This window comes from Notolabrus celidotus, chromosome 22 (genome assembly GCF_009762535.1).
Source record: "Notolabrus celidotus isolate fNotCel1 chromosome 22, fNotCel1.pri, whole genome shotgun sequence".
In the NCBI taxonomy this organism is placed as follows: domain Eukaryota; kingdom Metazoa; phylum Chordata; class Actinopteri; order Labriformes; family Labridae; genus Notolabrus; species Notolabrus celidotus.
Genome location: NC_048293.1, coordinates 19,300,503 through 19,326,464, shown reverse-complemented (window position 1 = coordinate 19,326,464; position 25,962 = coordinate 19,300,503). Strand labels below are relative to the sequence as shown.

Sequence of the window (25,962 nt, the reverse complement as noted above, 5' to 3'; positions counted from 1 at the left end):
CGACCGGTGGACCCAGGGTCTAAATTTAGTTCAGTGGTAGATAATCTCCACCCTAAAAAGCCCCTGCTTTGGGGGGTAGTACTTTTTAAAGGTCCCTGGACTTTTGGGGGGCAGGGCCTGCAATGCTGAACGTGTTGGTAGATTGGTAGATTAACTGCAGTGTTTTTATTCCGCCCGCCGTCCACAATAACATCACACACATCTGTGATTCACTTGATTTCTCTTTCTTTCATTAGTTTTTATTTGTTCTATCTTTCTTGTATGTGTGTGTACTTTTCAAAAGAAGAAGCTGTGATTCACTTGATTTGGCAGCTTGTAACAGTAGTCTTCTCTAAACCCACCGGGAATGCGTCTCTCCAGGTGTTACGATTTTAAAAGTGACCCTGTACACTGGAGACCTTCAGCTTAACGTGTCAGTGTTTGTGGAGTTCATACAGCTGTTGAAACACAGAGGGAGTTCCTTAGTTTTTTAGAAAGATTTCAAAATATCCTCATCGGATATTTAATGATCGTCTAAAGACGTTCTTCAGGGATGCATGCGGCTGAAAGTCGGCAGTTGAAAGGGTCGCTATTTAAACCAAAACACCGGCTGATCTCTTCCACGGCTTTTTGAGTAAAAATGTTTTTATCTCCTCTTGAGTATCACCCTGTGTACACTTCTGTTCTCCTGCACTGTGGGGACTACATCACACATGGACAGTAAGGTGTAAGATTAAAGTGTGAGTCAGTAAAAGTTGGAGTTGAAATGTGTAAAGAAGTGATACTGAATCTATTTGTAAGGATTGCTTTCTCGGTACCATTATGTGTCCCTGTTGTTCGACATGTTTGTAAAAATACACTGAATAAAAAAACCTTGGGATGTAGGAGAAGGATCTTTCATTTGAAATATAGAGAACGAGTTTTCACTTGTGAGATTTAAGATAAGTTAGTTAATTTGCTTCAGGGAACTTTCCTGCTGTATCTTGTGCCTAAAATGTGGACAGCTCACACAGCAATGCATGCACTAAAGCTGCTCAATGAACTAAAGGAATACACTGACTTACAGGAACAAACACCACCAGTCAGCATTCAAGAAGCTGGTTAGTGACAGTTTCCCCCTGGGCTTCAAATGTTATGCAGCGTTCATCTGCAGCAAGATGGCGACTCGTTCAATCGATCATGTTCTGTTAGTGTAGCTAGCATTAAACAAATTTACTCCTCGGGACAGTTACACAGAGGGATGCAAACTTCTCTCTCATGAGGATTATCATCGGAGCAACTGCTTATTCATCTTCCCTCTGGACCATTCCCTTTAGAGGACACTCTGGTGAATTACAGAAAATATTGGCATTCATCAGATCATCAGTATTTATTGTCTCGTGCCACTAATGGAGCTGTTAAGTGCTACAATCAGGAAGCTACTTCTTTGCCTCTGTTCGGCTGTCACTCTGAGCGTTTGCTTGATTTTTTTCTTTACAGAAAAGGATCAAAATGTCAGAAATGATCTCCTCATGTGTAGATTTAAAAACTAAATGTGCTGTAATATTAAGTCCTCTTATGTTATAAAGTATCGCAGCAAATTTCCAGCACATTCCCACATATCTTAATTCTGAAGAAATACTGAATAAATGTGTGCACACTGTTTTCCTTTAAGTCGCTGTATTCCTTTAAATCAAATACCATCAACATGAAAACAACTCGCTACAGTTCTCCTGCAAACTGGCTGCAGACGTCAAGTTAAAGCAGAGGATATATGTACAGATTTTCTTCATATGAATATTGTACATATATCGGGGCCTCGTCAGGAAAAAGGGAGGTCGTCGTGGACCCAATGATGGGGAGAACAATGGATGGAAAAAGGAAGATCAGATGGAGGTTAGATGGCTACTTACAAACAGAAAACATGGAGGAAAAACCAAGAGTGTTAGCGTCCTGAAGGCCGCCTTGAAAAACGGAGGGATGTGAAAAAACAGAAAGACGATTGTTAATGATTAAAAGAGAGGAAGAGGCAGAGAAGAAATAACCAAATCATAACAAAGAAAAGAAAGCTGGATCCAAAAGGAGGAGAGGAGAGCACAAGGAGAAAATGTTCAGCTTTCAAGGAGCTCCACAGATTACTGAGATGAGACCAGATGTTTCCACTTCTGCCTTTTTACACCGTGATCTGTAATCACTACAGCCATGGCGTTTACGTTACCAAAAGAGGCTCATCTTCCTCCGCTCTCTCATTCAGGTTATTAGGTTCAGACGTTCTCTTAAGTGAGGCACAGTGCAGATTAACATTTGTGCTGCACAGTCGGGTTTAATTTGAAATGTCTGCACCACATGAACAACTCTTTAAATTGACCAATAATGCACATAAGACATACTGTGTGTGCTCCCCCATCAGAGTAATACACAGATATATAAATAAAGCATCTTATCATAGTTTAAAACCCTATAATCATACTTTCACAATAATGTGACTGCTCTCAGTTAGACGGAGAAAAATCTACTCTGGATGAATGTAAGAAGCTGTGTTTTTTTAAGCAGCTGAATTATTCATGAAAAGAAAATCCATTACTTTTAATAACAAACATCATTAGTAGAAGAGATGGAAACAAGGAGAGACGACACACGCTTCAAACTTTGAATCGAGACAAATTCAAAATGTCTTAAAGATAAATCCTCAGAGAAACAGAGGGAGAGAGGAAAAAGAGGAGAGTGCAAATATTATCAAAAACAGGAGACGATGGACGGGGAGAATCAGATGTGAGACTATAAAGCTGCAAACGTTCAGAGAGATCCCAGCTGATCAATAACTTTGGGTTTTCAGATGTGTTTGTGAAGTGACTAATTCAACCGAGACCTTGAGTTAATTGCAAAGCAACTGCAGAAGGTCCATGAAGGCTCAGTGACACTCAGATCAATACACAAAGCATCAGCATGTTTACATGCACAGATTATCTACAGAGCACAGAGCGTGCTTTGAATAGTTTAGTCTGTTTAGTTTCATATGTATGGTCCATGCTGATGAGGTTTGAATATCTGGTCAAATATAAGATTTGCCGGATGTTGTGCGTCATGTGAGGAGCAAATCAAGTTATTGAGTCATTGGGGAACTTAGACGTGTCAGTGATGAGAAGATTCCCATATTACTTCATCAGTGCTCCGAGCTAACACAGAAGAAATGTCTTACCACGAGACTCCTCTTCAAGTTCTTGTTATGTTCAGGGCTTCAATCTGGCAGCCCATAGATGATTCATTTCAGGCTGCACAGCTTAGTCTTATGGCAGGTCTTCAGGGCTAAGTGTTCAATGTCGTTATCACCAATTAATTCTGGCCGTATGAAAAAATCATACTAATAATTTGAGGCTATGAACTTTTAGTTCATGCAAACACAGAGGTACAGAGATCATTGATTTCAAGATCCATTTTACATATTTTTCTTAACCCTCACTGCAAACAGGTCAATTAGTAAATGGTATAAGGTTTATCTGAGAGTTCAGACTCTATGGAATAAATTATATTTCCCCATAATTCAAGACGTGTTCAAAGGAAGCATCTTAAGCTGAAACCATTCCTCAGTTTGTTATAGATTTTTCCTGTGTCACAGATCTCCATCGTACAAGAACTAATTAGAAGAACCTCGATAATTCACGCTGCAGCACAGAGTGGCATTTTTCCTCATTACCATAAACATGGGCGCTGTACTTTAATTAAATTAATCAATTAAACTTACATCACCCTGCTGCTGTTTCTGCTTTCTTATGCATCAAATTACAGCTTTAAGAAGTTCTGAAACGTTCAAATATTTTGTTACGTTCAGGTATTGTTTGCAAAGAAGAAGACAAAATGTATATGCAAACAGATTAATTACTTTAGTGGGTTTGGGGGCTGAAATTTGGATATGTCACTCCAAAAGAAATAGTTTTTACAAGTAACAGCCCTCTCTTGCAGCAACTTCATGTTTCAGTTTCCAGATTTGACATTGTTCTGACTTACTGTGGTCTTCTCTTGTCGATGTTAGCAGACTAAAATGAATCACCATTCAGTTTAACTCAGAGCACCAGATCACAAACCATGTTGGGAATGCTCTCATAACAAAAAAAACACAACCTCCTCAATGAGCCAATCCTTAAAAACGTAGTGCTTTCTGTCACTCGTCACACCATGCTAAAGGCTGATTGTACGTGGAGGCGGATTACTAGAGGAGGAGAACCGCCGCAGAGTGACGTGGTTGCAAAAGGACTGAGTCCTGGTCTTGATGGGCACAGGAGGAGGAGGTGGTGGAGGAGGAGGAGGTGGAGCAGGGAAGAAGGATGAGTTTTTAGGTGGAGGGAGAGGAGGAGGCTGGAGGATGAAGACGGGGGAAGAAGGGGAGGACAGTGGTGAGGAGAGGGAGGAAAGGGTGGATGGGGAGGCGGAGAAGACCAGTTCAGAACCAGAGTGAGAAGATGAAGAACCTGAGACTAAAACAAAAAAAGGAAATAAAACAGAATGAGAGAAATCAAACAGGAAGTAAAGAACGGAAAAATACAGAACTCACTGTTCCTCAGTCTCTAACACTTTACAATAAATTCTCTCTCTGATATCATAATACCGACTTAATCAAACAGAACGATCAATAAAAGAAAACTAAATGTGCTGAAGTGATATCAGAGCATGAGATAAGAATCTTTCCTTTGTTTGTGGACATGGGGGAGAGCTGATCAATACAAGAACAAGAAACAGGGAGCCGGATCTCTCTCCCGATGCCCTTTCCATGATATAATCATCACTGTCAACAGTGAAGTGTCCGACTGCAAACAAAGGTAATAGGGTGAAATTACGTAAAAGAATCCTGTGTGGGAGTTTATAAATGGGGTTGGACAGTCCTCTTTGCTCTCCCGGGTTCCTAACACGGTGAAATAACTCAGTTTGGCAGCCCTCATTGAAGCTGGTCCAACGCTCTAAACACTGCGGAGAGATGATTCCATGCTTCCTCTCTTACCTACTGAGTACAGAATACGCCGAACAGGAGAGGAGATAATTCTCACTTGTTAATTTCCCTTTAATGTCACACTCAGGGAGAGAAACTAAACATTTATATTAAAAAAAGTATAACAGAATTCAGCGTGTTCCAGTTCAAAGTTGGTTTTATGGTGTGTGTGTGTGTGCGTGTGTGTCTACCTGTGTCAGGGTCGCTGAAGTCAGGTAGAGTCATGGCATTGAGCTGTCGTCTGTCTGCCATAGCTCTGTCCAGCAAACTGCTGCCACGCCCCGAATCACTGCCACAAACACAAACATGTTTACACACAAACAAACAGAACACAGACGTTTTGTTTGTAGAGACACAAACGGCTGTCTCTAACGTTTGACCTCTTGTTTGTTTTAAAAGCCACAGCACAGCACAGCAGTGTGACTGAAGGTGTTTTTCCACCACAGGAACTTTACCCCAGAACTAGGGACTTTACACCTGAACGACGAGCGTTTCGACCGGAGGAACCAGGGTCTAAATGTAGTTCAGGGGTAGATAATATCCCCCCTGAAAAGCCCCTGCTTGGGGGTAGTACTTTTCAAAGGTCCTGGGACTTTCAGTTGAACGTAACAGTGTTTGTGGAGTTTACACATCTGGGAGTTCCTGGGAATGCATACTAGTTTAGTTTTTTATTAAGATTTCAAAATATTATTTAATATACATTTTTTTCTCCATACGTCACTGGCCTGATCTACCTGGGACTTCAGCCTGCGGTCAAAACGCAGACAACAATGGGGTCACAGGAACCTTTTAGTTCTGGGGAAAGTAGTTCTGGGGGCTAAAAGACCCCGGAACACTTGGTCGAAATGCACCTTGAGTGCTTCTCTAACAGGGAACAATGATAATTGTAATTCTAACTATTCTGTACTTCTGTATATACTTTATTATTATTATTTATATTTTATTTTTATTCTACTTTATTTGATCTTTATTTTATTCTATTTTATTTATATCTATATATTATTTTATTCCCTCTTCTATTAATATTTTGACTTTCTTACACATCAGACAGTGATTCTACAGAAACATCTTCACTGAGGTCTGAGCTTTTAATTTAATTTTCCTGGCAACTGCTTCACACATTACCCATCCTGTCTTTACTTGTAGAGACATTCCTTTCCTCCATCAGTACAAACTGATTTATGTAATTAATGGTTTGGATGTAACAAACCAAAACACATATCAGGCAGTGTTTTGCGCGTGTGTGCGTACCTGGGGTTGGTAAGGTTGTAAAAGCTCTTCCAGATCTGCAGCATGTGTTTACAGGTAAGCAGAGCCTCCTCTGGTCCTCTGCACATCGACTCTAACTTCACCTTGGTATACAGCAGACTGCAACACAGCACACACGGAAAAAAAGTGAGATACAACACATTCAAACACAGAGAGGTAGAGAAAGTGAGCGTGCTTTGAATGCAGAGTTTGCAGGTCTTACTTGAAGTTTTCCGGATATTCAGAGAGAGCCATCTCTATGATGTTGAGAGCGTCATGGTAGTGTTTCTGAGCAGAGAGCAGCAGGGCCAGCAGGTGGAGGGAGTGGACGTCATCCCCTTGAAGCTGCAACGCCTGTCGAACATAGCCTAGAGCCTCGGGGATCTACACTCACACACACACATGTATACAAACTACAGGTTTCTCTACCGTTGGGATGAAAGCATCATGTATACAGGTGCATGATTCTGACGTTGACTGACTATCATCCATGCCTCACACCGCCACGGTTCTGATGTGTTTACTAAAAGATTGTGTTACCTGTCTAGACACGGCAAGCTGCAGGGCAAGGTAGAAGGCTGCGAGATGGTCGGTGGGAGACAGACTCTGAGCTCTACAGAGAAAAGGAGAGAGAGAATCTGTGTTTTCAGACATGCTGAATAAAAAGTTAATGGGATTCCATAAAATTTTAAACATCCCCGTGGAGAAATGAGGTCGCTGCAGCAGCAAACACAGCAGAGTAAGGGAACTCGTAAAAAATCAAACAAGAAGATATTTAAATATTTAGACACCATAAGAACAGTAACACCATATTAACAAGGGGAATGAGTGAGTATAGAACAAGAAGAGATATATTAACGCATTGTTGCATTGTGGTTTTATACTATTTAATTTATCACTTATATAACCTTATTAACTGACAAAATGTACAGTTTGCTGCGTGCATTCTTACTCACAGTTTCCAGTAGACATAGGTGCACGTGTAGGAGTGCTTTCAATGTTAAACTATACTAGCTTTGAAGCCATTTCAACATTATAAATTTACAATCCATTTCATGCAACATTATGAGTCTGCAGAGCTCGAGGCTGCAGCTTCAGGACCACATCTCCAGGGACCCTTGTGTTGTTGCAACAGTCAGGGTCAGGATTAGGACATTCAACCCTTACTTCAACATTTCCATTAAAAAAAGTAACGTTTTAAACAAGCAGCAACCTCCGGTCTCAAAATATGAAACCCATGCGGAAGTGTTACAAACTGCAATTAATCGAGCATCCGCTTGAGGCTGGCTGCAGAAACACAGGAAGTCACATAGACACCAATTCAAAGAAGACGATCTTTGCAGCATTAATAAACATGTTTATAGCCTGGTTCAAAAAACAGCTTCGGTCTGAAGAGCTAATTTCTCTATCGGCACACACTGTACGGGGGGTGAATTTTTTTCTAACACGACGGTTCAGAAGATATGAAGATTACGAATTTCTGCCCAAATAAGGACATGACTGACTTGACTGACAGACGGGAACACATAGCTGTTGGCTAGGAGGCTCAAACCCCGCCTTTTTATGAGTTCCGCATTACCAATATGGCTGCCACCGCCGCCTGGCTTCAAAACAGCGCTCAGGAACAGATGGGTGGCGTCACGGATACTACGTCCATTATTTATACAGTCTATGGTTTTAAAGCATCTTTGAGGATCGTGGATTTTGTTTTCTTTCTGGCGCCCCCTGTGGACAAAGCCAGGCAACATATTGGTTTGATTCTTCCCTGAACGTGTGTATTATTCTCTGTAAACCTCCAACTTCCCTCTCACTGGCAAACATACAACTCACTTTGAAACTTCTCATTGTAAAATGTCTCTGGATGCTGTATGGAGCTTTGTCCGACTTCAGCAAGATAAAAGAGGTGATAGGCTTTAAAAACTGCTCCATCAAAATCTTTGAGCTTCATTGAGTCTGTAGAGTTTGGAGGTTTGGTTAAAAACCTCTGACTGCTGGTTTAAGAAATTTAAGTGTTGGATATATCTTAAATCAGAGACGTTGCATCAACAGTGGTACAATGACACATCAGATGCTGCAGAAGACAAGACAAGCAGCACGTCCTATAATGACAGTCAAACAAAGAAGCATTGTTTCTTATGAGCTATGAATATAAAGTTATTAATGTTCAGGATTTTTCTCTAATCACATTGGCAATTAAATGTGTTCTCTTTTTCTCTGCCCATGTTTTTTGTATCCTGAGATCACAGGATACTCCATAATGGATTTATGAGATAGTACACTCAGAACAGTTTTAATTCGCTGCACTGAGAGGCTGAATGCTTTGACAAAATCACTCAAGAGAGAAAATGTGGGTGTAAAAGAGGAAATAGAGAGCTGCGTGGCTCAGACCCAACCTCTGGAAGGCTCCCAAAGCTTTCCTCTGGTACTCCTCCTGTGTGCTTCGTAACGATGCTGAAGAGAGATGCAGAGACAGAGTCAGGGAGAGAGAGAGACTGACAGAGTGCAGTCAGATACAGCTATACAAAAAAAAGTGCATCAGACAGTGACAGCACACAACAATATGAAACCGAGTAGAGATAAACCATCACAGGGAAGGCTTTCACACCTGCTCTTTACTGTTTCTTTCTGGCCCTCTGTTTCTTTCATATGACCATCATTTACAATAGGTGAGCGAAAGGGACACCACGTCACACCACAATAACAAAACCATATTCCTGATTCTCTTATACACACACATGGGACTTACCATCAGTGGCTTTGAGGCTGTAAACCAGTCCGATGGCCAGGTAGCCTTTGGCTCTGAATTCAGCTGCTTTCTCCCCCATGTCAATCACCATCTTTCCAAAGCATTCTCCCTCATCCAGCTGACAAAACAGACGTAAAATAAGAGAGAATAGAAAAGAAAGTGAAGAGATTTGGGGGTTAAATAAAATAATTTCAGAAATGCAAGGCTTCTATTATTGTATAAAGAGTGGAAGATTATACGAAGTGTGACAAACTTTCACTTTGTATCTGCTTGGCAGCTATGTAAGATAAATAACTCTTCATGACGGCTACAAAACTTTATTAATTTTGTTCTAAGTTTAGCTACCAGTTCACAGATTTGGTTGCTTGTTGATATAGTAATAAGATGGCTCCCGTTTACGACTTCAGAAGGCTGTATTTATTCAACTCTGGACCAAGTGGACTAACTATGTAAAACCCTTACAGACAGATTTTGTGGATGATACCATTCAACCATTCAAGGGCCCGGTGATGCTGTCTTGTCTTAGCAAATTGCATGTTTGTGTTTGTTTGTTTGTTTGTTTTCTTGTCTGATTTTCTGTCACTTATCTCTGACACCAATGGGGGGTCGCGAGATGTCTTCCAGATTTTTCTATTTTTTCAAGTAATCTAAATTTGCATATTTTATTTATTTATTTTACCTTTATTTTACCAGGTAAAACATTTTTTAGAACAAGTTCTCATTTACAAACATGACCTGGCCAAGAGGCGCCAACAGGAGCACATACATGTGTAAACTACAGTCACAAATAGACATATAAACATAAAATAGAACAAAAGTGAACAAGTAAGAAGCAATGTACGTGAGGTGTAAGAAAAGTATGTGTGTATATATAAGATCAGCAGGAGCAACAGTCAACTACAATCCGTTGAAGTTTAAGCTTGAAGGTTGTGAGTGGAGTCAAAGTTGAGAGTTTGAGGGTGTTTTTTTGAGATATACCAGTCGTTAGCTGCTGCAAAACAAAACCATTATTGTAAAAAATAGTGGTTACATTTGAAATAAAACCCTGCAAATAAGTACATTTCATTAGTTTTCTGCCTTTCTTGGTTGCTAGATAACTCCTAAAGTTAGGGTTAGCTAACAGTTAATTAACAAAAGGATCAGTAGCAGTAGGTTAATTCACAGCTGCACAGGAAACACAGCCACATGTGCATGTATGTAAACTAATTTTGAAGTATGAAGCAACATTTAACCACTTCGAGGGGGTCACAAGTCTTTGGCACCTATAATTTGGGGGTCGTGGGCTGAAAAGTTTGGGAACCCCTGCTCTAATGTGGACATATTGTCTCCCCCGGGTTGTATTTAGTTCTAATCTTTATAAACTGAGCACTGCAGAGGAAATGAACATTATTCTCTCTTTTATATTCTCTCTGTATAACAAACTGCTGTCCAATAACAAAAAAAAAAAAAAAAGAAAAAAAAGATGACTCCTGTTTGTGCTCCTACTCCATCACTGCCCCCTTATGCTTTCTTGTTTCCTGTCTACTCTTTCTCTACCTCTCTCTGATCCTGCACTAGATGAGCAGGAATTGTACGCTCAGAAGAAAAACCTACTCATGCTTTATTGTGTTTGTATAACTTACCATTCTCTTTTAATGTTATTTGTTTGAATGCAAACAAAGGCTTTTGATCTGCATGCTGTAAATGCTGTATAATGTTAACAGAATCTCCCTGAGAGTCTCTACAATCCTAAGGCGACAAGCTTTGTTGAATTTCTGTCTGCAGAGTTTTCTTTACCCAGTGCAGAGGTCCGATACACAGCTTGACAGCGAGCAGTGGGATCGTGGGGTCATCAGGCCTCAGTCGAATACACTCCTTCAGGACTTTAACGGCTCGAGCTGATTTCCCAGCTGCCATTAGAGACAGGGCAAGCTGGTACCACAGATGAAACTCTTCAAAGGCAAACTTCATGGCTCTCTCCAAACACTAGAGACAGCGAACAAAGGGACAAATTTCATTAGTGTTATCAGGTTTCTCTTCAGCTTCATCTAGCCAGCCTTTGCAGAGCCAATTAGGCTGTAATAAAACATTCATTTGTGAAGGGAAATGAATGTGAAAAAGAATTTAAGTGTAATTCTGTGTGGGTGTACGAGGGGTGTGGGCTGAAACACTTTCCACAATCACTACGACTGTGACTAAGCAGTCCACAGAGGGATTACTCACCTCTGATAGCATCTCGTACTGCCCTCTCCTGCCCAGAGCTATAGTCAGCAGGTCGTACACCACAGAGGCAGACTGTAGGCTGATGATACGATCGTTGTTGTGTTCGGGAATTCTGCTCAGGACAGCGTCACGGTTCGCCTGAATCACACAAGCACAGGTATAGATGTAAAAACAGCACTTTCTGGTGAACTTTGAGGATCTGCTGCTTTTCACAGGGGTGTGAAACTTTTTCTAAAGAGTGTTTGTGTCTCACCATGGATTCACTGATGAGCAGCAGCAGCAAAGCCTCTTCTGTGTTCTCTTGAGGGCAAAACAGGCTGAGATACAGCAATGCACCACGAGAGCCAGACAGATGGAGATGGACAAGGATGAGAGGAAGAGAAAAAGGACAAATGGAGGAAACTATCATCAAGAGAAAATCTGGTAAACAAGAACACTGGCATCAGTTTTGTTTAGGAGCCATGCTGGCTGTTTTCCACAGTATTCCCTGCTTTAACATCAGCAAACACACTTCATCCCTTACTTCTCTCCCGAGTACACTCGTGGGCGTCGGCTCAGGCTGTAGTTTTTGCATTGAGTGTGTCCTTGCCGTGTTGGATCATCCAGCGGTGACACTGTTGGAGGGTCTTCCAGGGGAGACCAGTAACTCTGTTCACACATTCCTCTGAGCAGGATCTCTGCAAGCTGTCTGGCTATGGTCTGCAGGCACAAACGCACACAGTGAAACACATGACACTCAACACATCAGAAATCTGTTATCTGGGTCCTTATATACATTTCCCCCCTGTGCGGACTGTAACAAGGATTCTTGAGTCATCATGTACAAAACAAAAATACTCTAATAGCTTGTGGTGGGTTTTCTATCTACATCCATTGCAATGTACACGTAAGGTGAGACTGAGGCAGAGGCTAACATTGATAACACTCAAATTCTACTGAATGAAGCACTGTTGACATTATTAGGTAATAATATGAAAGAAGTCGTACATTTAAAAGCCTCTTGTTATGAAAAGTAAAGTCATAGAAATATCTTTAACCTCCTTTTTTCCTGACCTGCAGGAGGCGACTCTACGTGTTATAAAACACATCTGATTATATGGAAACAGATCAGATTCTTACATAGTGTGTATTCTCTAGTTTGAAGTCTTTTAAACACAGTATGATGTTAGTTTTGTAGATAAACACACCCTTTTAACATGAATTTTCATTAAAAATCAGCAAGTTATCCTCATTAAACCATGATCTGTGAGGATTAAAGAACACTATTGCACTGAATATTGATTTAAATGGTTAGTTATGGAGTTAATAATGAGATAAAAAAAATGTTAATTGGTATTTTTTTGGGTTCTGACACTTTTTGATAATTAAATATGCCCCGGGTTAAATTGACCCAGGAACCTTATTGCTGTTCCTGAGAAAGGAACATAACAGGAGGGTAAGGGACTCAGCTGAGCATTCTGTCAGTGAGTACATGTTTTTTCTTTGCCGGATTTCTGCAAAACCAAAATGATCATCCAAGTGTTATCAAAGTAACCACAAAAAACAAAAGCAGCTTGCTGACCAAGCTAATGTGAGCAATGGCTGATGACTCAGCATTTGCCTACCTCTCACCCCTCCTCAGTTCTAACCTCTTGTCTAAATATGGTACTCCTATCTCCAAAGAATCAGGATGTGACAGCCACATTGTCAAGCCCAGTATTTAGTTTACAGAACTATTAGCCAAAAAACAAAGCATGATGTAACCGAGGGGATGTCCGGTTTATATAAAAGGCTTTTGGAGAAACAGTTTTAGGCTTGATCTAAGGACAAAATCCTCACTACAACACCTGTGAGCTTCATTCTTCTACACCTGTTCTCAGTTGTTTTAATCAAAAAAACAACAACAACAATTAAAAATGAATACTTTGGGGTTGAATGCATCTCTCCTCTTCGCCTAACTTCCTGAGGTTGCCTCAAGCTAAGTTTCTGCATCCAATTAAATAAGTCATCTTCCAAAACTCACAAACTATTATTTTCTGAAGTCACAGAGGAGTAGTGAGGGAAGTGATAACCTAATATCTCCTCATCTTGGCCAAAATGAAACAAAAAAAAAAAGCTGGTCTCCCAAATCCTCCCTCACCATGCGCAGGCTCTGAGTGGTTCTGTTCTCAACTGCTCGAAGAATCTCACGAAACCGCCCCACGCCTCGCGTCAGGTTTCTGTGACAACGTGTTGGGGAAACAAACAGAAGAACACACATCAGAATCTGTAACGTGCACAATTATGTTCCAAATATCTGAAAGTTTCTCTCAGGGAGAGTCAGTGTACTCATAAATATTTAGCAGCATCATCAGCAAATGTGTTTTGCACAACATGACGCAGCAGAAGTCTGTCTTAAGGTGATGCTGGAAACCCGAGTTAACTACTTTTTAACATTCACATCTTACGTCTTTGATGTTTGTTTATGTTTGTTGGGTATTTCATGCTGTGCTAGGTAATTTAAAATGCTGGCGGCTTCAAATGAGAGAGAGCTTTAAAGGTTGTTATAGTCAGGAATTATGAAAGTCATTTTAGTAAACTATATTTCCTCCTTTGAGTTTGAATTTATAACTTCCTCTGTGATGAGGACTAAACTGAGACACCAGAGTCACATGTGGGTGAAAAAGGCTCATCTGCAGTATTTACAAGTTTAAGCTCCTTTACACTCCCTGTCCTCACACTGAAGTTTGAAACACTGTAAAAACAATAACTTAGCACAGAGTCAGACAGAAAATAAAGCAGATTTATGAAGTAAACTAAAGAATTATTTCATTCCTTTGAAGCCCTGCTGAACTAAAAACAACAACTCTGTGGGAACTACTTTCTGCTGCTCAGTGTATGTTGCTTTTCACACTTTTGTTTTGCTTTTATCAATCTGTCAGCAGCTTTGGAACACGATGAGTGCAAAGTGGGTGGACAGTGCCCACAGAGGGTTGTTCTTTGTTTCTGCTGGGCAACTGACACCCATCGAGAAACTCAAGAAGCAAAAAGATTTTATAAGAGTGTAAACCTGCTTGAAACACCTTCCCTCTCCCCCCTTTTTCTTCCTCCTGTATCTGTGGTTCTGCTGCCACCGTTCTTACCCGTTCTTGAAGTGGATGACGTGGGCTCTCTGCAAGCCTGTCTCCAGGAAGTAGCCCAATTCAAGGTCCTGGGCTGTCGGGCCAGGTTTGGGGCTGCGGTTCTGCATGCCTGCTGACAATGCCTGGAGAAACACAAACACAGAAAGGGATACAAATGTTATCACAGAATTCAGACTCAAACCTTTATGAAATTAAACGGCAAAGCCAAAAGTCAGAGGACACACTCTCTAATTCTGGAGTTCAGGAGATTTAACAACTTACAGCAGAAACAGTCACATAAATCCAACATGTAGTCAGTCTCCATAACATGCATATAGAATAAAGAATGGGTCATAAAGAGCACAGCTACCTTGTACCAGGCTGCCACCTTTGCCAAAGGTTACATTGTGAAATTTCTGCCTTACTTGATCTGCCCAAGACGAGTGTGAGTGCTTTTATTGTGTAGTGAAGCTGCCTCGGAGCATCAACAGCCCACCCAAACTCACAGCTGAGGTGCATAGAAATCACCTATCATGTATTGCATCACTCACTGCAGAGCTCCAAACTGCCTCTGGAAGTAAATCAACTCATAAACAGTGCATCAGGAGCTCGGTGAAACAAGTGTCTCTGGCAATGCAGGCAAAATAAAAAGCCTCACATCACCATCTGCAATACCATGAACCCTGCAGTGGTGTGAAGCTTGCTGCAGCTGGATTCTGCAGCAGCGAAAAAAGTTCTTCAGAGCGGGGAATCACACTTCACTACCTGACAGTCTGAATTTGGTGGATGGCAGGAAAGTGAGACCTACTGCAGACTATGGTGGCTGTGTTTCTAGGTCCAGTGAAGGTCCTCATGATACTACAGATTATAAAAACATTTAAGCTTCCATTATTTTGGAGAAGGTAAATGGTAAACAGTGAATGGACTGTATTTATATAGCACCTTCTCTAGTCTTCTGATCACCCAAAGCCCTTGTACATGACGTCACATTCACCCATTCACACACTGATGACAGGCTGCTCGGTAAAGCCCCCAGCAGTTTCAACCAATCCCATCACACACTGCTGGCACACTCATGGGGCAGTTTGGTTACGGGTCTTGCCCACGGACACTTCACGTGATCCTCAGCCTCCTGACTGAAAGACGACCAACTGTTCAATGCCTTGTTGTTCCAGTATAACTGTGTCATGGTCTGTATGAAACATGGACGTAGTCTCAGGCATGTCATCCACTGAAGAAGCATTATGAAGCCAAAAGATGGGCGGTCATCGTTTCAGAAATGCTGACTCAGTGTTAATTCTGGCAGCTACTTCAGATTTAACAGAAAAAGCCTTTTAGGTTTTGTCATGTCAGTCTTTTATGCCCTCTGAAGCTTCAGTGTAGATTTAGTAAATAAAACTCAAAACATTTTAGTCATTACTTCTAGACAAAATGTTTTCTCACATTCTGGTGTCAAGGTTAAACCATATTCACTGATGAAAATAGAAAAGATGCATGAAAGTGGTAAGAATTTATACGGCAGCGCTCTGTTGCAGAGTGACAAAAGTAGCGCTGTGCCTCTGGACTAATTCAACCTTTTACAGGAGCTTGTATTAAGACAGATGGGACGCCCAGCGGGGAAAAATATCATAGATTTTGAATGTCCAACAGTCCATTAACATTTCAGCCCTGTCTCTTTAACGGAAACACAACATACATTTGTCTGAGTTTTTTATTATCAATGATGTAGTTTGGGCTCATTGTGCTCTTGTCTTCATAAAGGAAAAAAGAGTTAGTTGAAAGACATTTATAGTCATAACTTTTATTAATGAAATGATCACTGCCAAAACCAGACACTGGGAAAGAGGCCGGGTTCAGGACATCACCTTGTCGCCTGGCAAACAACTACAACAAACGACCCTGTTAGTTAAAGCTGGGGTTGGTAGTCAGATTTAGATACACTTTTTGTTGTACTGGTTAAAATGATCTTTATGTCCTGATAGCAATCAATACATAATGTGTTCTTAAAAAAGAGTAAAGAAGCTGCTGGAGTAAACCTGGGAAAACACCAACCAATCCCTTCCATCAGGAGCCAAATCATGAAAACAATCAAATCCTGTCCTGCCGTTCTGCCCGCCTCCTGCGCGTACATTTCATGTTTGTTTGTGTTTTTAACTTTCACTATGAGAATGCTTTGGTGTTTTCTTACGGCTGACTGAGACATGAGTTGACGTAGTGCAAAACACAAACGATGTGCTGAGGACCGGTTTTGAATCAGTCACGATCATATGGTGGCGAATCATCGGTGCTTGTGCATGTGAGTGAGGGCGTCGTTTTGGAGGAGCTCCGAGGAGGGGGAGGGGGGGTAGACGGAGCCCTGAGGAAATGCTACATTCAAATTTATGCTAGTTTTCCATGACTAACAACCCTAGCTTTAAGTCAGTCACACTCCTACATGCTCAGAGATGCACAACTTTCAGCCTTAAGAAACAAAGTCACCACCTGATACGTTACAACAGGCATTCTAATTTAATACCTGAGGACCTTTTTTGGTTTATGGATACAGTACAGTGCAAATATTAGCAGCAGCTTCTGAGATAATTAATAATAAGTCATCTGAATCCCCTTTATTGCTTAAAATTGTCAAAATGTCTCTAATTCATGATGCTCCATTTACTGCATTTAATTGTTTTTAAAGGACATGAACTGAACATCTTTAGGTTTTCGGCTTAGGTCGTATCAAAAAGATATTTAAGACTTCACTTCAAGCTTTAGAAATGTTCCATCAGTATTCATCAGCACTTTAATTCCTTTAACTTTAACTGGTTCTTAATTTAACACGCTATTTTTGTCCAGTAACTCATGCTGGTGTGTATTCAGATTACACATTCATACTGTTACTGGGTTACATCTTTTTTTTTCTGAGATTATACCCATGAACAAATGAACCTCTGAAATTACCTCATCACCCTCTGTTACACATGGACATTGTAAGCACTGTCTATTTTGGATCCTCTTGTCTTTTCTTAGATTTTACTGTTGTTTACATTCTCCAAACACAGAGACAGAGATCACTTTGCCAGCTGGCTGTCAGCAGCAGAATGCATTAGTCAAACTTTCGCACTGTCAGCAGATTATTTATCACACACCCACAGGGATGGCAGAGCACTTTGAAGTCCAGGCATTTACAAGATTTCAGCTGAGTAATTGTGTGACACCATGTGAGAAAACACTGCAGTGGATGCTTATCAAACAAGTAAGATAGTAAAACAACGACAGCAAACGTGTACCTTCTCGGCCTCCTGCAGGTACAGCAGAGCGATGTCTCCAGACTTCTCGTAGCAGGTGATGATGTCCTGCTCCCGATCTGTCATGCTCCTATTGGACGCCGGAGACCCCGTGTTCTTATTGGACAGGGACGGAGAGGCAGCTGGGACCTTCTCTAGACACAGTCCTGAGGGGCGAGAGAGAGAATGAGGCTGACACAAAAAGCCATGGTGCAGTTTAGAGTGCTGCTTCCTCCACTAACGAGGGTTTTCACATCAATCTGCTTTGTGTCATAAACCTATGACAAATAAATGATAGCCATTTATTTGACATCACATCAATCATAAATTAAAGGCTTTTGTTATATCTAACATTAAATCATGTTACATGGATACATGTCCATTATAAAATAACAAAAATGATAGTATGACAACAAGAGTTCATCATACTACAGTTTTTTCCATGCTGTTCATTAGTGACGCTTTACTGCCCTCATGTGGAGCAGTGCAGTAGTGTGGATATCAGAGCAGGCTGGATTGACGGCCGGCTGAGACATGCAAATAGATAAACCGCCACTTGACTGTAGGCCTACATTAAACTGAAGTAGTCACACCATATTTACATTTACAGGAGGAACATGATACCAAAGGGTTTTTTCTGCAGAGTATGTGATCATCAGAGGAGTCTTACTAAGTCTGAATAGCTAAAAGGTCTGAGAGTGAAGCATCCAGTGGAGGTTTCTTACCCAGTAATGAGGGATAGCAGAAGTCTAAGATAAACCACATGTTATAAAATTCTCTGCAGGTGTTTCAAAGACGTCATGTTTTTTTAAAAACCTGATGTTACTGTGACTCAGATCTTTGCCCTCTAAATTCTAATAAGTTCATTATTGAAAAACAAGAAGATGTTTTTATCAAAGTTGAATACTTTTTCCTCTGAATGGGCCTCATTCACTAACAGTGCGTACACACGAATACATGCTTGAACTGTGCGTACGCACGTTTGAAGCACAAATCTGGGATTCATCAATATATTCTTACTTGAATTTGTTCTTACACTGCGAACAAAAATAGAACTTCCTCAGACCATGCGTACGCACAAATGATTACAACCAACTTTCTCAGAAAATGTAAACACATATTCTTTTAACTAAATGCATGACATATTTAAACTACTTTCAGTAAAAGAAAAAAGCCAGAGGACTGTCATATAGCCATCTGGCAAAAAGAATGGCAGAAAACTCATCACATTTTCTATTTTCAATGTTTTATTTCAAGTTTAGCTACTATTTTTGTTGATATTTTGTTTTATTATAATGGGTAAAATGTACTATTTTAGACAACTTAAAAAGAAAAAAAATTCTGGAAGACATCTCAGGACCCCCCATTTGTGTTTCACGACCCCCCAGGGGGTCCCGACCCCCACTTTGGGAACCCCTGCTTTAAGAAACAGTGGGCTAGTTGGTGGGTATATTTTATATTATATTTATCTTAAGTCTCTATCGCTGGTCATATGTTGCATCTAAAGTGAAGTGCAACCATTCTCCACTAACCCTGGCTGTACAGATTAATGGCAACTGTCATAATAACAAAATGCGCCACTATCTAGATGTAAACAAGCACTGACATGGGTGTGTTGTGTCATAGCTATCATCTGTATTCTTCAATTCTAACTTTTAACTCTCATTTTAACTTGCAAATTTTAAGATATGCTCTCAAGGTTATCACAAAATGTGTCAGTTACAGGAAAAGGTTTGATGTATGGAAGGACAACAAGAAAACCTAACAGCTGAGTCGTTTGCTGTTGCCTTTAAAGAGCTTTAACAATGACCAGGGGGTTGTACAACAAAGCAGGATTAGCAGTTATCAAGGTGACTTCAAGGTTAGCTCTGGGTTTTCCGCACTAAGGTGGTTCACTTCTTACCAGGTGTAACAGCATGGTAACTTATGCTGAACACCTAACCTGTGCCTGAGCAGGATGTGTTCAGGATGAGAGGTCAGTTTGTGGAAAACTCTGCTCACTGACCAATCAATGAGCTTGATTATGGAGCTCTGTGAGCTGATCATGAGTGGGGGAGGGAGTGTCAGGACACTTTGTCTAACTGTATGATTTTATATATGAAAAAATATGAATGAAAGATATTGATTGTGCTTTCCTGACATCATATTGCAAAAGAGACTCAAACAGGCTAACACCAGAGTGTTAAGATCTTTTATTTATAAGAGGTAGTGCATGATCAATCTGCCTATAATAAGTCCTGATTTATTCTTTTTAACTCTTCTTTGCTTGGATGTATTCTTGTAGCATGTATGATAGTTTTAGATGTAAGATTTCAGCTGCAGCCCAGAATGGAAAGTAATAATAACATATGATTCAGATTCAAAGTGATAAACAAGTGTAATGAGAGAGTGATATTACAAGTCGGCATTTGTGCATTTCTTTCTAGTTTGCCAGTCCTTCTCTTGTTTTGATTATATGTTTATCTTCTTCATATTTTTCTTATAGTATAGTTCTGCCCTGAGTCTATAAAATGCGACGATCTGCTGACAGCAGACTTGTTGATGTGAACGCGCTCATGGCAACTCTGGTTTGACTTTTCATATTGATGAGCAGCTTCCTCGGATTGTTGTGTGATCTCCTCTGTCAGGGTTAGTGAAGCCAGATAACCAAACATACCCAGGTTATGTTAAACCTGCTTCATAGTGTAATCCCTTGGTGCATATAGAAGCTTAGTGCAATACTAAAGCTGGGGATGTGTTTTTTTACTCCTAGGAGTGACTTGGCTGATGTGCTGTACTGTCGTATGCAGGTCAATACAATACCATTTGCTGTATGTTGTTTCAATAGCATTTCTGCAGGCGTGTCTTTGGTTTGCAGCATAATACAATCTGTTTTATTACAGCACCATTCGAAGTGAATACAGCGTCCATCAGTTTCCATTCATTGAACAAAAGAAAGAAACAAACGATACAGCTGTGGTTTCTTCATGCCGCATGCCGCCACAGTGGTCAAAAACCATATGCCCTTCCGGGGTCAAAACACATATGATACATTGGCAAGTTTACCTATATACCTGTGCCCTAAGCAAAAGGACAGCAACACCCAGTGGCACAATAATGAATATGGTTTACAGCTTGACCCAAAAACATGACTATGGCTTTTACAGTGTATATGTGTGTGTATGCGTTCATACCTTTGGTAGCGTACGCCTCTGCGATCATTGACAGCCTGTACACAGGAGCTCCTGACAGCTGCATGTCATCCAGGTTCACCCTGCTATAGTGGCCTGCCAATACATCAATTATTTATCAGTTCATATTGCAAAGAGTATGATTTCATGTATTGACAAAACAGCATTTTTAAAACCTATAACAGGAACAAAAACCAGAGAGATTATGTGGGTTACCTAAAGCGTCTCTGTATTCTCCCTCCACATAGCACAGCTTGGCCATCAACAGGCTGGCTTCCTGCAGGTAATCAGCCTGGAGGGCAGACAACAGACGTTTGAAAGGACGACAACAAAAAGGAAGAAGTCTTGCAGTGTGATCTTCAGACTGTGAAAAACTTGCATGAACACTATCTCTTCATTCCCGTTACCTTGAGGTTTCCTCTGTCCAGAGCAGCAGTCAGGTGTTTTCTGACCTCCACCAGTTTGGGTCGTGGGCCCCTTGGACTGGCTCCCTGTTTGATGGGGTTCTCCTTCAGGTATGTCTGAAGCTTGCATTCTCCCAGCAGCAGCTCCCCTAGGTCATCTATGCACACAGAGACAAACGAGATATATACAGCATGAGATGATAGGAGAAATCATGACAGCAAGGATACTGCTTCACAAACTTCAACCTCTTCACTTTGGGGTGAATAAATAAAGTCAGTACAGGTCTCAGGGGCTAGAGGAACAACTCATGATGGGGTATTAGGGTTGTAGAAACCTGCAGACTCAGTTCGACAGACCCACTACCTTCATGGAAACATGGAGCTCATCCTAAAGTCAGAGAACACAGTACTATTTTTTCCCATATCTAATCTTTCATCAGTCTTGCACATCAGCAATCCACAGATCTTACTCACTACATTGGGAACGTAAGAGTTCTCCTTGTGGTTGGCTCGAGCAGAATTGCAATTACACGGTGAAACAATGCAGCACACGTACCAGTCAGACTTATGTTCAGCCTTAACTAACTACTGAAATGTTTGTGAGTATTCAGAGTTTCAAAGGGCGGAAAGAAAAGTAATCCTGCTTCTGATCCCAGTCAGTGACCACAGCTCACAGCTCACAGCTCACAGCTCACAGCGCTCTCGTGTCAAATGCTCTTTCAGCGGCAGTTTCACAGTGTTTGGGAATTGACTGCTACATTCTCAGCTTGCACATTTTTTAAATGGTCAGTTATCTTACTGAATGCGAATTTATGTCACATACACATGCAATCAATGTGCATCAATCAATCACATGCAAGGGCTACACATCAGAACCTTCACTTTTTATTTATATAGTTAGAGAGAGTCCCCTTACGTTTGGCCTTTTTGATTTATCCCCCTGTAACCTGCAGCAGCTGAAACTTCTTTATGCTCACTTGCAACTATCTTATAAAATCAACCTAACACAATGCAGCCCTGCCTTTTGTTCCAGTTGCATCTTATCTCTATGTTCTTCCATCTAGGGCTGCTACACAGACTGTGAACAATGACCAGTGCCCAGAAAAGGAAGTTATTCAAGCACCTGGAGTGAAAATTGTTCAATTGTACAAATTCAAAATGTGTAATACCTATTTTATGACACAGGGAGTAAAATATTACACACTTGTTCATGGGAATCTTAACTTTTCAATCAACAGCAGTTGGGGCAGTTGAGGACTCCAGGGACTGAATAGAAGATATCAATCATGCAAAAATAACTATTTTCTATCTATAATGGGGGTTAGATATAGCAGCATAAACAGCTGCAGTTGTGCAACAAAGCAAAAATGATGGGCAACTCTCATCTCAGCCTTCTCTTTTCTCCAAAAATATAAAATGAGCTAAGTAAAAAACAAAAGAGCCAGCAAAGGACTCTGGAAGCTGCCTTACTGAAATAATAATAATAATAATAATAATAATAATAATAATAATAATAATAATCAGAGGATCAGTGCATAAATTGACCTAAATAGATCTGAATGACTAAAATGGCCACAAATGTTGAATGGGGATGTGTTTTTTTAATCTTGTTAGATCACACACAGTCATGTTGGAATAATTTTCCAGGACATTTTACTTTTTCTCCCATTTGCCAGGTGTTCTCTAGTACTGGAAAACTGGTCTACTGTTTTCCAGGTTTTCCAGTTTTTCCAGAGCCGTGCTTATTAGAACACATTATTTCAGACACGAAAATATGCATTGTGACCATTCTGGAAATACTTAAAAAAAAATACTTTTTTTGAGGGTTATTTGTCAATGACCCATACACACACACACACACACACACACACACACATACATATCCATATGTACATGCATAAGTACACATACACAAGTATATTTATGCATACATATAAACATGCAAACACATCCACATATGTTTAAGTCAAAACATGTTGACCAAGAAAGGTGTAGGCTGAAGCCAAGGCTTATCCTGTAGCCAAATGCAACCAAACTGTGGCATTATATTTAAAGAAAACATGTCAAAGAGAAATCTGTAACAACCTTCAGTGTTTCTTTTAATATGAGTGTTTGATACTGACACTAAACTGTACTTTTCTTTGTTTTTATAAAGCATCTCCTCTCTCTCAGGTGAGCAACCTGCAAGGAGTTTGACAGCTAGCATGTAGCCGAGCAGCTAACATATGTGAAGCTAGCTTTGATCTGAACCCATAATTAACCATTTCAAAGTGTTCAGTTTATCACACGTTTCAAAGAAAGAAAATACTAACTGTATCTAACTAGAGCCCAGAGTAAGGAGACTCCTCCTCGGTTGCTGATGTCAGGAAGTGTCGGGGACTGAGACCGGGGAGAGGCCTCCACACTGACTGAAGCACCGACACACAAACACAGACACACACAGACCTCTCTTACCGTTTGAGATTAGTTTGGCTGACAGCTGTCGAACCAGCTCCGGTATCTTGTCCCATTGGCTCTCTGAACGGCACCGCTCGATCTCGGTCTCCAGTCGTGAGCCAGATTTCCTCGCTGTCATTTTGAAAGTGGGCTCGACTGGATCAAAACACCAGAAGAGGATCCAGAGGAGACCAGAGGAGAGCTCTAGCTGCTACCAAGCTAGCGACTACAAGAACTACAACATCCGGTCAGTTATCAAAATAAAAGCTGCATGGATCCCAGCACCACAAGAGGAGCTCAGATGAAGTCCTGAATGTATATGTATTATTTATTATGTGTGTGCATTCTTTAAGGAATAAAAAAGCGCAATACCTTCTGTTAGAAATGCAATATGAGAATAATGGAATCTAAATTATATGCAAATTCACAAGCAAGGATAATATGAAACACAGAAATGATAACACAGAAAGGCACAAGGGAAGCAAAAAAACAATAATATTAAAAATAATAATAATAATGAAATATACAAATAACTACACAGTAAATAAATACATAAATACACAAAGAAATAAATATATTTATTAATCAATAGCCTACTATCTTTTTTTAATTTATGTCCGCTGTCATATTAAACAATTGTCAAGAAAACAGATAAGATAAGATATTACTTTATTGATCCCCGTGTGGGAAATTCAGTTGTTACAGCTACAAAGACTTAAGTACAATCAAGAAGAAGTTTAAATAAGTAAAATAAAACAAAATAGAATAGAATAAAATAAAATAAAAATAGATAAATAAAGATAAAATACAATTTAGATATATACAATGTTACAAATGGAATTTAGATTAAATAGCATTAATTACAGGCAGTATTAAAAATGATTCAGGAGTGACAGGTTGACATGGTGTGATTATAGTTGGTAATGACAGATTAGCATTAAAACATATATATATATATATATATATGGGTATGTTATATGACCGTGAGTTATAGTAAACAATAATAATGTAATATAACATAATATAATATTGCAAGATGATTATATGATATAATATATTATGCAATATAATGCCAGCAGCAGTCAAGAAAGTCAGTTTGGGATGAGATGATGGAGTGTGACAGACAATGCAGGGATGGTATGGATCTGTTCATGGGGAGGTCTGATGGCAGTGATAATAGATAAAGATAATTTTCACAAAAAGTTGGGACATATCGGGTGACTTTTAGGTGTTGAAATTTGTTTACACAAATACATAGCATTTTTTTTTACAAAGTTATTAATAAAAAATGTAAATCCTTACAGAATAAACCAGGTATTTTACAAGTAGCCAATTCATTCCATTCCTGATATACAGATTTCTACATTAATGATCAATATTGAACAGCAGTTATAAAAAAATCCTACATTTTCTTTGCTGAGGGGAGGTAACAAAACGACAGGTATATTCAATGTACTGTAGTGTAACATATGGTTAGAAATGTCATGACAGTATCACCAGGAAAAGACTTAACAGACTGTTCAGGAGGGCCAGTTCTGTCCTGGGCTGTCCTCTGGACTCCATAGAGGAGGTGGGTGAAAGGAGGATGTTAGCCAAGCTGACATCCATCATGGACAATCCCTCTCATCCCCCTGCATGAGACTGTGGGGTCCCTGAGCAGCTCCTTCAGCAGCAGACTGAGACTCCCACCCTGCAGGACATAGCGCTACCGCAGGTCCTTCATCCCATCTGCAATCAGACTGTTTAACACCAGCACTGCTGTGTCCCGTTAATCATCTGTTCTCATCTTTCATTCCACTACATGGAAGTTACTATGTGACTTGGCACATTCACAAATAACTATTGAATCTGAATCGCACTGTTCTTCATACTGTGTATGTTTGTTTTTAAATAACCTGGTGCATTTCTTATCGTGCAATAACTTACCTTATCTATTTATCAGATAGAAGTGTACATAGTGTGTATACATCTGTAATAGTTGCCATATTTTATTTCATTTGACTTTATTTTATTTTTTATTTTATTCTATTCTACTCTATTCTATTCTATTTTATTTTATTTTATTTTATTCTATTCTATTTTACCTTTGTCATTGCTATTATTATTGTTATTATATTTTTTAACTGTGTAAGTACATTGTTGTATTCCCCTGTCCCGTGTTGTAAGCTGCTGTAACAAAAGAATTTCACCCAATGGGTGACCAATAAAGTATATCTTATCTTATCTTATCTTATCTTATCTTATCTTATCTTATCTTATTAACACATTTGGTTTGAATTTAGAGCAAGAGCATAAAATTAAGAGGAAAAAGAGTGATAAGCTGCCAACTTTGTGTGCTCATTTCAACTTCAATGTGAAGATAAAGTTAATTTTCTCTTTTATAACATTGATGATGAGGTCTCTATGGCTCTACTATAAATTAACTGATCGTTTTAGACTGTATCATGGTAAACTCCACATTCTGTTGTCTG

General features: G+C 39.9%; 1 protein-coding gene across 1 annotated transcript in view; it reads right to left on the bottom strand.

Annotated features, from left to right (window-relative positions):
- Nucleotides 1-23,732, bottom strand: part of ttc7b (tetratricopeptide repeat domain 7B) — a 34,008-nt gene extending 10,276 nt beyond the window's left edge. The window contains exons 1-17 of the mRNA XM_034675864.1: nucleotides 23,510-23,732; nucleotides 21,059-21,213; nucleotides 20,868-20,943; nucleotides 20,655-20,747; nucleotides 17,485-17,648; nucleotides 14,237-14,358; nucleotides 13,255-13,333; nucleotides 11,659-11,834; nucleotides 11,389-11,452; nucleotides 11,136-11,273; nucleotides 10,710-10,898; nucleotides 8,934-9,051; nucleotides 8,581-8,638; nucleotides 6,728-6,800; nucleotides 6,411-6,571; nucleotides 6,191-6,307; nucleotides 5,131-5,228 (exon numbers count right to left, since the gene is read on the bottom strand). Of these exons, the coding sequence (XP_034531755.1) occupies nucleotides 5,131-5,228; nucleotides 6,191-6,307; nucleotides 6,411-6,571; nucleotides 6,728-6,800; nucleotides 8,581-8,638; nucleotides 8,934-9,051; nucleotides 10,710-10,898; nucleotides 11,136-11,273; nucleotides 11,389-11,452; nucleotides 11,659-11,834; nucleotides 13,255-13,333; nucleotides 14,237-14,358; nucleotides 17,485-17,648; nucleotides 20,655-20,747; nucleotides 20,868-20,943; nucleotides 21,059-21,213; nucleotides 23,510-23,630 (2,002 nt within the window). The 5' untranslated portion in view covers nucleotides 23,631-23,732. The remainder of the gene's footprint in view (nucleotides 1-5,130; nucleotides 5,229-6,190; nucleotides 6,308-6,410; nucleotides 6,572-6,727; nucleotides 6,801-8,580; nucleotides 8,639-8,933; nucleotides 9,052-10,709; nucleotides 10,899-11,135; nucleotides 11,274-11,388; nucleotides 11,453-11,658; nucleotides 11,835-13,254; nucleotides 13,334-14,236; nucleotides 14,359-17,484; nucleotides 17,649-20,654; nucleotides 20,748-20,867; nucleotides 20,944-21,058; nucleotides 21,214-23,509) is intronic.
- Nucleotides 23,733-25,962: the final 2,230 nt, after the last annotated feature.